The 13,117-nt window shown below is 39.3% G+C and overlaps 1 protein-coding gene across 1 annotated transcript; it reads left to right on the top strand.

Annotated features, from left to right (window-relative positions):
* Positions 1-2,949: 2,949 nt before the first annotated feature.
* LOC111388490 lies at positions 2,950-4,524 on the top strand. The gene has a single exon (XM_023013218.1). It carries the CDS (start codon positions 2,950-2,952, stop codon positions 4,522-4,524), a length of 1,575 nt encoding a protein of 524 aa, XP_022868986.1.
* Positions 4,525-13,117: the final 8,593 nt, after the last annotated feature.

Raw genomic sequence — 13,117 nt, 5'->3', positions numbered from 1 at the left:
ATGTCACTTTTTTAAAAGTGATGTTTGTTATTTAAAAATGGCATTGACTTTTATTAAAAAAAAAAGTGGTGTTTATTATTTAAAAAAGAGATAGAAATTCAAGAAAGCGATAGAAAGAAGTGACAAATACAAAAAAAGTAATAGAAATTTAAAAAAGTAAAAAAAGTAACACGATGTCAATTTTTTAAGTTAAGTGCCACTTTTTTATTAAAAAATTACTTACAATATCACTTTTATTAAACATGCTTGCCACTTAAAAAAAGGGACGAAATTTTCAAAAAGATGATAAAAAAAAGAAGTAAAAATTCATTGTGTAAAGTTAAATATCACTTTTTATTATTATTATTAAAAAGTGATGTTTGTCATTTTAAAAAGTGACAAATTTTAAAAAATGTAAAAAACCATTGAAAAAAAAAAAAAGTATGCCACTTTTTATTATTATTAAAAAGCGATAAATTTTAATAAAATGTAACAAACCATAAAAAATAAAAATAAATAGAGTATGCCCTTCCCGAAACATCCGATACTCTTTAGAATGCAACAACCTGCTATCGTCCCTACTGCGAGTATGTGTAGTTGTGCTTTGACGTAGATTTTTAGAATATACTTTGTAAAAAGTAATTTGTTAAAAAAATGCATGATAAAAAAAAAAAAATTATGGATCCACGTGCAAAATTATTATATTGAAACATGCATGATTGAAAATGAATTAAAATTGAGTTGTAAAAAATTTATACCAAACATGGCTTATTCTTATTTAAAATTTTCCTATTAGTTAAAATTAATTTAAAGCGATATTTAACAACATAAATAACTTTAAAAGGATTTAGTTTACATTTATAAGAGTATATGAACTGATTCGACCAACGGATTTTGAATGTTATTATTTCTCTTCAATTTGATGTTTTGAGTTTGATTCGAAGACATTGCGTCTAGTTTAAAAGAAAAAAGAACTTGTATCACAATTTCATTATCATTTTGAAAGTTTTTGCTACATTATCCATTTGAATAGTTATATTGATGTCTTGATATGCCAAATTAAGCTCATGTTTGGTTTTAGTTTAATTGATTGATTATTTAAGTCAAAGTCAACGATTAATTTTAGCTACACATTTTATAGGATCAGTAATTTTTATAATTTTTTAACAACACATTCGTGAACTTTTATCAAAATCTACAAAAAAATTGATTTTTAGCTAACCAAACAAGGACTAATTTGTTAAGTGTGGTCTCTGCTGAGTGTAGTGCACTTCAATATAGTAGTTTAGTTAAAATAATAATAAAAATAAATATTTGAAAAAGGAATTTTAGGTCCTATTTTATGTAGTAATTTTATAAAGGTTTTGATAACAGTATTTATTATTATTATTATTTTGATCACAGGGACTAAATTATCTGGCAGGAAAGGTTGCCCTGACCACCACCCGTCCACCCTGCGTTGTCATCCCTAGTTATAACAATATTTATCATATTCACATCAAATTTATGCATTGCCATAAGACTTATGATTGCATTCACAAAAAGAAAGTTTATTCATTTATAGAGTCTTTACGAAATTTATTATGTCAAGAATTGTGCATTATATATTTTGACTTCAATTTTCTAATTTCATTTTTGCATAAATATACACATTTAGGTGTTCAGAGTTTAATTTCAGAAACTTCAAGCTTCTCTAACAAGTTCAATTTGTGTAGATTTCCTTTTTTTTTTTTTTTTGGTCAATTTATATATAATGGTATTCTTTAACAGCTTTCCTTCAAGATATTCGCCATAATTCATAATATGAAGCAACACATTATAACAAAAGTGTCGTCAATAACAATTTTCTTTTCGATGCCATTTATTTCTCCAAAACTTATTGAGAAATTTCAATTTTAATATTACAAATACTTGAACCTCTTTTGAATTTTACAATTTTATTATGCCTATACACTCATCAATGAAGGCATTTACTGTTTGCTCCATTTTTTCTTATTCTTTTTTTTTTTTTTTTTGAAATTTTTTATCTTGTAATCGAACGTCACTACGCTTCAGACATGCTACTGATTTATTAAATATAATGGTAATGGATTGTCCATTCAAGATGACAATTGGAATTGAAGCATTTAAAGTTGATGTATGAAATATTATTAATCTCTTTTATTAGTAAATATTTTTAAAAAATTATCCTTTTAACTTCTAATTCGAATTATCCTATACGGGAAATCTGTATAATATCATTATTCATTATGTTTACTATTTCTAACTTCTTAATTCCTTCTCCAAATGCTGAGAAAACTATCTAATGTGGAAAGTTTGGTTATGCTCGAACACTTTATCCTGATGATGTTTCTCAAAGAACTCTTGTGATTCCACATCTGTAGTGCTCGAGCATTATCTCCCCGGGATATAATGCAAGTGCTGGATATAATGCTCGAGCACTTGCAGCCTTGTTGTATCTTCATTTTCACGATCCTGTCCTCGAGCAAGAATGGTCCTCGGGAAATATTCTCCTCGCAGCCTACGATTGTTATTATTGACCCAATAGGATTCCTACGTAGTTGGGACTCTAACTGTACCATATTATTTCAATACTTGACTCCCGCAAGGATTCTATCCTAAACATGATCATGGCATTGGTCCAACTCCTTTACCTAATAGAACTCTGTTGGATAGAGATACCCAGCTAGTTGAGTCACACTCGGTGAATGCTACCTAATACTATAAATACAGGACCATGGGTCATTGTTCAGGTACGTTTTCATTATTTTCCAGTTTATAGCCTCACGCACATAATTTCCTTTCTGACTTAAGCATTGGAGGGGCGACGAGAACATACCTCGTTGCCTTTGTTTCAGGAACCAAAAGACTACGATTGTGCTCCTTCAAAGTCATCAAGTTCGGGAAATCAACAGGTACGATTTTTGGTAACATCATTGGCGCCATCTGTGGGAAATGCTACCAAAAGCCATGGTTAACTCACAATTAGGTCTTTCTCCCGCAAGCTCATCCACTCCCATCCCTCATCCTACTAAAGATCAACCGGCTCCTCAAGAAGAGTCATCAGGAGTGCCCGCACCCCAGCTGGCGGTCGTCACAACTGAAGCATTTGAAGAGCTCCGTCAGCAGGTGGTCACGCTCAAGCAACTGTTAAGTCAAAGAAATTCGCCTCCGTCACCAGCGCAGGTAGAGCATGGTGGTTTTATAGCTGATGCTCGAGCCCGACCACCAAACCTCGCAACTGGCGGAGTAGGAACCTCAGGTATTTGTAATATGGCCTCGGGCTCAAGATCGGTTGCTATGGATTCCAGTGAGATTGCCCAGATCATTCAAGAAGGAATAACTGCAGGCCTGCAACGGAGTGCTTGGGGGCCAACGGGTTTTACCCCTGACACTCCATTCACGCCAGAGATATTGTCATATCCCCTGCCCGACATATTCAAATACCCTTGCATTAAAGAGTATGATGGGATGACCGACCCAGTCAACCATCTCAATGTATATACTGATGTCATGAATTTGCAAGTTGCGCCACATCAAGTTATGTGCAAAGCCTTCCTGCAAACGCTGACTAATGCCGCTAGGGATTGGTTCTCAACATTGGACCCCAACTCCATAGCCTCATTCTCAGATTTGGTTGATAAGTTCTCAGCTTTCTCTGCAAGTAGCAAGCGAATCAGAAAGACTGCGGCCTCTCTCATGCAACTTCGCCAAGGACCAAATGAAACTCTGCTAGGATTTATGACGAGGTTTAACAAGGATAGACTTCAAATAACTGACCTTCACATTACGATGGCTGTCTCTGCCCTCACATACGCCATAAGGTGTGAAGCCTTCAAGATGTCCTTATCAAAGACCTCACCACAGACAGTGATCGAACTCCTAACCCGAGCTGAAAAATACATCAATATGGAGGAAACGCTGAATCCAAGGAGATATGGTCCTTCCCATGAAAAGGTCAAGAATGAGAAGCAACATGACCCCATTTCCCGGCCAAAGTATCCTCGGGAAAAATGCAAGAATCAAGGGCCACCAGGACCTCTCACCCAATTGAATACCTCCAAGGCAAATATCTTAATGGAGATCAAAGATATGAAAGAGTTGAAGTGGCCTTCAAGAATGAAGTCGTCCCCTGACACAAGAGATAAGAGCAAGTATTGTGAATTTCACCAAGATCATGGGTATACTACGGAGGATTGTCAAGCCTTGCAGTGGGAAATTGAAGCCCTCATTAAAAGAGGGCTGTTAAGGAATTACATTGGTCATGATAAATGCCCAAGGAATGACCGTGACAATCGGAAAGAGCCTGGAGTAGGAAGCAGCGCTCAACCCACAGCCAAGACAATTAATATTATCATTGAAGGCATAAAATCTGGAGGAAACACAAATAGTGGGAGAAAGCAATATGCCCGCCAACATGCTCATACCTCAAGGGAATCTCCTGATAAACTGAAAAACATTACTTTTGAAGCAAGAGATTTGGAAGGAATATCATATCCTCATGACGATGCTCTTGGTCGTTTCAGCAATTTTGGCCAACTTTGAAGTAAAAAGGATTCTGGTTGATAATGGGAGTGCAGCAAGCATACTTTCACAGGAGGTTTTCGCTAAAATGGGGATCTCTCCTAAACAACTCAAAGTAGTAAAAACTCCTTTACGGGGATTTGGTGGTGGAGTCATTATCCCAGAGGGCATTGTCGAGCTTCTGCTTACATTGGGTTCTGGCAATGCATAAGTGACGGAGATCACACCCTTTCAAGTGGTTAACACTCTTATGGCTTACAACATCATTCTGGGAAGACCCCTATTGAACAAGATCCAAGCCATTATATCAACTTTCCACCTGGCCATGAAGTTCCCAACAGGCCATGGCGTCGAAATAGTTCGAGGAGATCAAACAGCTACCAGACAGTGCTATATTACTGGCATATGAGGAATGAGTACAAACGTCATGCAACTTTTAGACCTGGAGTTCGAGCTCGAGACAAGGGATAGACTTGCCTCGGTTGAGCAGTTGGAAGTGGTCGAGCTCGAGTATGGAAAAATGGTAACTATTGGTCGGGATCTCAAGACCAGCCTCCGGGAGGAAGTTATCAATTGCCTGTCCCACAACATCGATGTTTTTGCATGGAAAGTCGAGGATATGCTAGGGATAGACCCTGAAGTAGCAGTCCATAGACTCATTATAAGCACAGGGGCCAAACCCGTTAAGCAAAGGAAGAAGCAGTTTGCGCCAGAAAGACGTATGGTCATTCAAAAAGAGGTCGATAAACTGTGAGAGCAGTGTTCATAAGGAAAGTCCAGTACTCCAATTGGCTCGCTAATGTTATTCTTATGAAGAAGGCCAGTGGTAAATGGAGAGTCTGCATCGACTTTATAGATCTCAATAAGGCATGCTCTAAAGACAGCTAGCTACCCGCTCCCCAGGATAGACAATCTTGTGGATAGCACATCATGACATAAGTTGTACAGCTTCTTAAATGTATTCTCGGGGTATCATCAAATCTTCATGACTGAGGGAGACCAAAAGAAGACTTCATTCATGGCTGATTTAACCATATATTACTATAGGGTGATGCCATTTGGGTTGAAAAATGCTAGGGGAACATATCAGAGGCTCATCAACAAAGTCTTCGCTGATTTGATAGGGAAGAACATCGAGACCTATGTTGACGACATGATGGTGAAAAGCATGAAGGTAGAGCAGAACATATCCGACACGGAGGAGGTGTTCGCCACCCTACAAAAATATCGGATGAAGCTCAACATAGAAAAATGTGTATTCGGTGTAGCTTCGAAAAAAATTTTGGGCTTCATGATCACTCATCGGGGAATAGAAGCAAACCCCGATAAGATCCAGGCCCTGGCAGTAATGGAATCGCCCAGAACTAAGAAAGAGGTGCAAAAATTGACAGGTAGGGTAGCAGCCAGGTTCATGTCCCGAGTAGCAGATAGTCGCTTCCATTTCTTCAAAGTTCTTAGAGGTAGCCAATCCTTTGAATGGAATGAGGAGTGTGAAAAGGCTTTTCAGGAGGTCAAACAGACATTGGCGTCTCCTTCTATCCTCACTAAATCGGAGCCCGGGGATACTTTGTTATTGTACTTAGCCGTGTCTCAAAACGCAGTGAGCGACGTCTTGGTAAAAGAGGTCAACAGAGCCCAACAACCCATTTACTACATTAGTAAAGTCCTACTTGATGTAGAGACCAGGTACACTTTGGCCGAGTAGTTTGCTCTTACCCTAATAATGGCAGCACGAAAGCTTCGGCAATATTTTCAGTCTAATCCCATTGTGGTGCTCACTAATCAGCCTCTGAAACACATCCTTCAAAAGCCAGACGTCTCAGGCAGGTTATTAAAGTGGGCAATTTAACTTGGAGAGTTTGACATAGAGTTCACACCTCGTTCATCCATTAAAGCCCAAGCTTTGGCAGACTTCATTGCAGAACTCACCCCAAAGCTTCGGGACCCAGAAGAGAGCTCGAGCACTACAATAGATGTTTGGCAAAATTTCGTGGATGGAACATTAAACTCCTCGGGCTCGAGGGCAGGGGTCATCATAACGAGCCCGGACATGCTCATGGACATTCAGTGTGCACTCAAGTTCGAAATCGAGGCAACCAACAATGAGGCGGAGTATGAGGATATCATCATAGCCATGGAACTCGCCATTAATCTCGAACTTGAAAACATCAAAATTTTTAATGATTCTCAGCTGGTGGTTGGGAAGATTGACAAAACATTCGAGAAGAAAGACGAAAAATGAGCTTATGCTGCTTAAAAGTTCATGATCTCCGACGAAAATTGAAGATGTGTGAAATTGTGAAGATTGCTCGGGCTGAAAACTGCAAGGCAGATGCCTTATCAAGGCTAGTGTTCATGGGAGTAGATGGACTTGACAGGACAGTACATGTCAGATTTCTGATCGAGCCTAGCATCAATTTAACCGTTGGGGTCATCGATATTGATCACGAGCCATCATGAATGGACCCAATTGTGGATTTCATAACAAATGAAAATCTTCTAGAAGATCCTTGGGCATCAAGGAGCATTCGGTCAAAGGCTCCAAGGTATTGCATTATTGATGGGGTCTTGTTTCGCAGAAGCCTCACACTTCTGTACCTTAGGTGCCTTAAGCCTACGAAATCCTCCCAAGCCCTAGAGGAAGTTCATAAAGGGGTATGCGGGAACCATCAAGGAGCTCGAGCATTAGCCTTCAAACTCATAAGGTACATGTATTACTGGCCTACCATGAAGAAGGATGCCATGAAATATGTGAAGAAGTGTGACAAGTGCCGGAGGTTTGACAATGTTATCCGCTCTCCCGCAGAGGACCTCACCAACATCAGTTGCTCGGCCCCGTTTGAGCAATGGGGGATTGATATTCTCAGTCCATTTTCGATAACTAGAGGACAATTGAAGTTTGAAGTTGTAGCAGTGGATTACTTTACGAAGTGGGTTGAGACCGAGCCCTTGGCTAAGATCTCAAAGCCTAAGATAAGAGCTTTTATTTGGAGGTCCATCATATGCAGGTTCGGGATACTAAAGGTCCTCATAACTGATAAGGTCGATAGTTTGACAATGTACAATTTAAGGATTTCTATTCCAACTTAGGGGTTGACCACCGTCTGACGTCAGTTTCTCATCCCCGGAGTAATGGTCTAGCCAAGGTCACCAATCGGGTTATATTGCAAGACCTTCGAATAAGGATAGGAGACGCAAGAGGTTCTTGGTCCGACGAGTTGCCTTCCATACTTTAGACATATAGAACATCTCACAGGACTACCACCGAGGAAACTCCCTTCATGTTAGCTTTCGGAATCGAAGCTACCATTCCCATTGAAATAAGATTACCCAGCCAAAGAATACTTAATCTCGAAGAAGCAGGTCACACCACTGAACATCTTGACCTCTTGGAAGAAGTTTGAGATCAGGCAGCCTAAAGAATAGCTTCTTACCAAGACTGAACAGCAAAGTATTTCAATAGAAGGGTAAATTCGCGAAGATTCAGAGCTAGAGATTTGGTGTTAGGAAAGGCTGAAGCTGCTGGTCATGCTCCGGGGAAACTCAGATGAGTTTGGAAAGGCCCATTTGAAGTCACACGATAGCTCCTAGGAGGTACATACAGTTTAAAGGATACTTTGGGAAGACCACTCCCAAGACCATGGAATGCTGAAAACTTAAAGGTATATCACAAGTAACTCGCTTCACCATGTTTTAGAAATAACGCCTACCGCCAAGTCCTTTTTTTTTTTTTATCATTAATAAGGCTTGCGTGCCAAATCTATTTTCTTTTTTATCATAAGGCCTGCGTGCCAAGTCCATTTACAGAGTTATATTACAGTCAAAGTTAAATTCGATGATATGATCACTACAAATCAAAGCCTTGCCCCGAGCGAGCACTTCAAAGCTTTGCCCCGAGCGAGAACCTAAAGCCTTGCCCCGAGCGAGCACTTCAAAGCCTTGCTCTGAGCAAGCACCCAAAGCCTTGCCCCATGCAAGCACTTCAAAGCTTTACCCCGAGCAAGCACTTCAAAGCCTTGCCTCGAGCAAGCATATATTAAAAAACCTGAGCACATAACATTCCAGAGCACGAAGGGCAAAAAACTCATCTAAAAGGCCCGGCTTGTCCTCAAGAATTAAGCCCGGGAATCACACTTCATAGATCAAGACTTTCCTAGACCTCAGGAACATGAGAACAATGTCGGTTATCAAAAGCAAAGTATTGATCGGCCTTCATTACTTTGAGCGCTCGATCTATGCTTAACAAAATCTTTAGGATAAGGACCCAATATTAAGATCAAGCTTGTTACTTATGATCGAAATACGTCAATTAAAATTGTTATTTTTTACAATTTAGTCCTCAAGATATTTTTTGATATTAAGGAATGACCCTAAGATCGAGCCATTGCCTTTTTCTGAAACATCATATGGATTAGGTCATCAAGGTTTTTGAGCAGATGATAATCCTTATTTAGTCGTCAGATAACATGTTAAAGGTCGAGACCATTGTCATGATCGAGTTCATTACTTGGTATTAAAATTCTTATACAACGAAGTCATCGATATAAATTTCCCTATAATCGAACTTATGACTTGTCAAACGATCAAGTCCTCGAGGAAAGCCATTGTATCATATCGACATTAGTGATCGAGCATAATGTAAAATAGACAATACAAAATAAAATAAAAATAAAAATAAATAAATAATAATAATAACAAATTGATCATTCATTTCAAAAATTCGAAGGAAAAGGACCGAGGTTAGGGCCAGGCAATGTTCATTACATCATCGTCAAAATATAATTGGGAAAAGGGGGTCGTGATTTCCTACTTTTGGTCTTCATCCCCAAAAATAGCATCACCCTCCTCAAATGTATCCTCATCTTCGATCGCTTCATCAACTGTGTTGTCAGAATCAGACGGCTCGAGGGTCTTAGCTATATCAAGGATCATCTTGAGCTCCTCGGGGGCCACCTCGAGCATCTTTATCCTAAGAAAGGCCCGAGCTTCTTTAAGAGCATGAAGGTACGAGCCTAACGCATACTCGCCCTTCAGCCTATCCATTTCCTCGGACTTTTTAAAGTCCTCAATTGCTGAAGCTCGAGCCTCCTCAACCTTGGCCCCAAAATCTTTCTTGAGCTATTCAAGCTCGAGCTTTAGTTCTTCAGCCTCGTCCTTGGCCGTCCCCACTTCATCCCAAGCTTTCTCAGCTCGTTTCTCACATCCTCACGCTCTCTTTGGAGCTGGGATCGAGTAGCCTCGATATCAGCAAGTTTCTTATCTCGAAGCTCTATAACCTCGACCAACCCTACCACCTTGTGGGACTCATCCATCCCCTGCAGTGAAAGTCCTCGAGCAACGCTAAGTTTTTGAGAATCAAAAAAGAAAGAGCATTAGAACGGGAAAAATGGTCAATACTTACTTTCAAGGTAAGGACCTCGAGGGCCTTCATGCCCTCGTCAAACCCAACGTCCCCTCTATATTTCGCGACGATGCTTAAGACCAGATGGCATCGTTCAAAAGTCCTCGATGATCGAGGCAACAGGAGGAATGGAGTCATCCTCGAGATCAACAACCTCGGGAGTTACTCGAGGAGGAAGTGGTTATGAAGACCTTGGAGTTGGTATGGGAGAATCCCCTTGTCGTCGTGGAGGAAGAGGGCTCGAAGCTCTAGGCCTTAAACTTGATGATTCTCCCGGACCTCGAGGAGGAACATTAGGGCTCTTTTTTCCCTTCTTCTGACCTGGAGCCCTGACCTGGGACTCCTTAGACTTCGAGCTCACTGCTTGACGTAGATCTAATGGATCAAAAGACATCTCTACACAAAATTTCAAGTGTTAGGCAAGAGCACATGATCGAGAAAAGATGAATAAATTAACAGAAGATTAAATATCCTACCCTCGAGGCCTTTTGCACACGCAAGGTTGAGGATGTCATCCTCGAGAATATCATCTATATCATACACCAAAGGCTCGAGATCCTCTAAAATATGCCGATCCCTCTCTAGAGTTTCACAATAGGCCTTTCCTTCACAAAACTTTGCTGTGTCCGGGATATCCTACAAAGGCCAAAAAGGGAGATCGGGATCTCGAGTTATAACATAGAACCATTTATCCTTCCATCCCTTCAGCGAATTAGGCATCCTTGGGATCCTAAAGGCACCTCAGGAAGAAAGGTACGTGAAACATGTAAACCTATGGAACTGTTTAAGCTCGAAGACCATTCTACATAGGTCAAAGTATGGCCAAGAAGTAAACGAGTTCTTCACCCATTAGGCACTAATTGTCCCGGGCACATGGAATGCTCGACCAGAAAACCAACAAAAAAGGATGCATGGGCCACTTGAACCTAGCCTTTAAAGAGTCCCTAAAAATCACAAACTCATCTTCTCGTGCCCTATTCATTCTATCCTCTGGGTCAGGAGCCCTACAGTCATTGTAGGCAGAAGCCCATATGCCCTCGTTGCCTGCATAGCTAGGTGTTCTTTAAACCTACACTGGACGTCGAGAAACTTAAGCTCGACAATGACTAGCTCCCTAGGTCGAGCATCTAAAGGAACAGCTACAAGTATTAACTGAGCCCTACGGTCCCTAGAGTTACCCGAACTCTTAGATCCCCTGTCACTTTTAGTACTCGACATCTCTCTTCAATTTAAAACTAAAGAAATAACTTAAAAGTCCAAAGCCTTACCTCAAGGAACTCGACGCCCAAACAACAAAAGCTAAGTTTATAGCTCGACCCCGCTCTCGCACTTTAAGATCACAGAGAGAAAAAAAGTGAGAAATGAACAAAATCATGGGGTATTTATAGAACCTTGGGAGAAGACCAAAGGTCACATCAATCTCAGCCTTTGACCCGTGCCATGTGTCTCCCATCTAGGAAACCCTTATTTTTTACTGGGACAGCTCGCGTCCTTGCTATTTCCACACTGACTTCCCCTTGAAAACATTAAAATCTCGACGACATCAATTATTGGCAAATCGAACTCTATGCATCTCGTACACTAGCTTACCTTCCTTAGCCCAATCCCAGGGTCGGATGCACAGAGGCTAGTGATGTGAAAAGTTTGGTTATGCTTGAACACTTTATCCCGAGGATGTTTCTCAGAGAACTCTTGTGATTTCGCATGTATAGTGCTCGAGCATTATCTCCCCGAGATATAATGCTCGAGCACTTGCAGCCTTGTTGTATCCTCATTTTCATGATCCTGTCCTCGAGCAAGAATGGTCCTCGAGAAATATTCTCCTCCCAATCTACGATTGTTATTATTGATCCAATCAGATTCTTACATAGTTACGACTCTAACTCTACCATATTATTTCAATACTTGACTCCCGCAAGGATTCTATCCTAAACATGATCATGGCGTTGGTCCAACTCCTTCACTTAATAGGACTCTTTTGGATAGAGATACCCAGCTAGTTGAGTCCCACTCGGAGAATGTCACCTACTACTATAAATACAGGACCATGGTCATTGTTCATGTACGTCTTCATTATTCTCTAGTTTATAGCCTTACGCACATAATTCCCCTTCTGACTTAAACATTGGAGGGAAGGCAAGAACATACCTCGTTGCCTTTGTTTCAGGAACCGAAAGACTAAAATCGTGCTCATTCAAAGTCATCAATCTCAGGAAATCAGTATGTACGATTTTTGATAGCATCACTATCTAACCAAATTGAAAGTCAGCATATCACTTTATAAAATATCACATATTAAGTCTTAAAATATTATATAAGAGTTCAAACTATACATGTATTCTCAACATTCTTTTATTGTCCACTTAGTGTACCATGATAGAGTGATTGTACATATATATATTTCCTTATCAAAATCATTGATAGAAACATTAGACTCTAACCTTAAGTAACTAGTGGAAAAAAATTGATATTAATATGATAGGTGTAAGTAATGATGACTATATAATAATATTTCCTAGATAGACGTAGGAGGCAATCTGTTCTCAATTGTAATAATTTATAAATTAATTGAGGCATCTAACAAAAATAATGCTAAACCATTTATTACCAAACGAACTGACATTTATTATAAGTTTGAAATTTAGGCTCACTAGCATGAGCAAGACATGCTGTCCTCGTTTGGCCCCCATTCTTTCCAAATTTTAATGGTTGGAATAGTCTTTTTTTTGAAAAATGTGTGGTTGAAAAAGAATGAAAAGTTTTTTATTTACGTGTAATATTATTTTATGGAAGATTGTGTGGTTGAAAATAAGAGAGAATGAGAATGAGAATTGGAGTTTGGGGCCAAACGGGGGCACTGTCTTTATTTTACAATCTGAAAATTATGCTCATAATTTAAAATTTGAATAAGTAATCTTGTGAACTTCATGTTGCAAATATGTAGTAATACTATGCAATCATCTAGTAGATAATAAATACAAAGAATATCTAAATGTTCAACATAGAGGGTGAAGAAGCCCCACATACATCCTAATAAAATTTTCAAGATTATGAGGATTTAGTATGAACTTTAGCTAGTGATGATCATAATCAATTTGTAATACAAAGAACAATAATTATATGAGAATTCATTGAATAAAAAATGTTTTGATTTTTTATTGAATGTTAATTCGAATTATCAATAATTTTTTACATCATTATTTATCCTAAATG

Source organism: Olea europaea, unplaced genomic scaffold (assembly GCF_002742605.1).
Source record: "Olea europaea var. sylvestris unplaced genomic scaffold, O_europaea_v1 scaffold500, whole genome shotgun sequence".
In the NCBI taxonomy this organism is placed as follows: domain Eukaryota; kingdom Viridiplantae; phylum Streptophyta; class Magnoliopsida; order Lamiales; family Oleaceae; genus Olea; species Olea europaea.
Note: the sequence above shows the minus strand (reverse complement) of the source record. Positions and strands in the feature narration are given on the sequence as shown.

Bases quoted from the DNA above. Each gene is read 5' to 3' on its own strand.
- LOC111388490 (XM_023013218.1), top strand. From the start codon at position 2,950: ATGGTTAACTCACAATTAGGTCTTTCTCCCGCAAGCTCATCCACTCCC.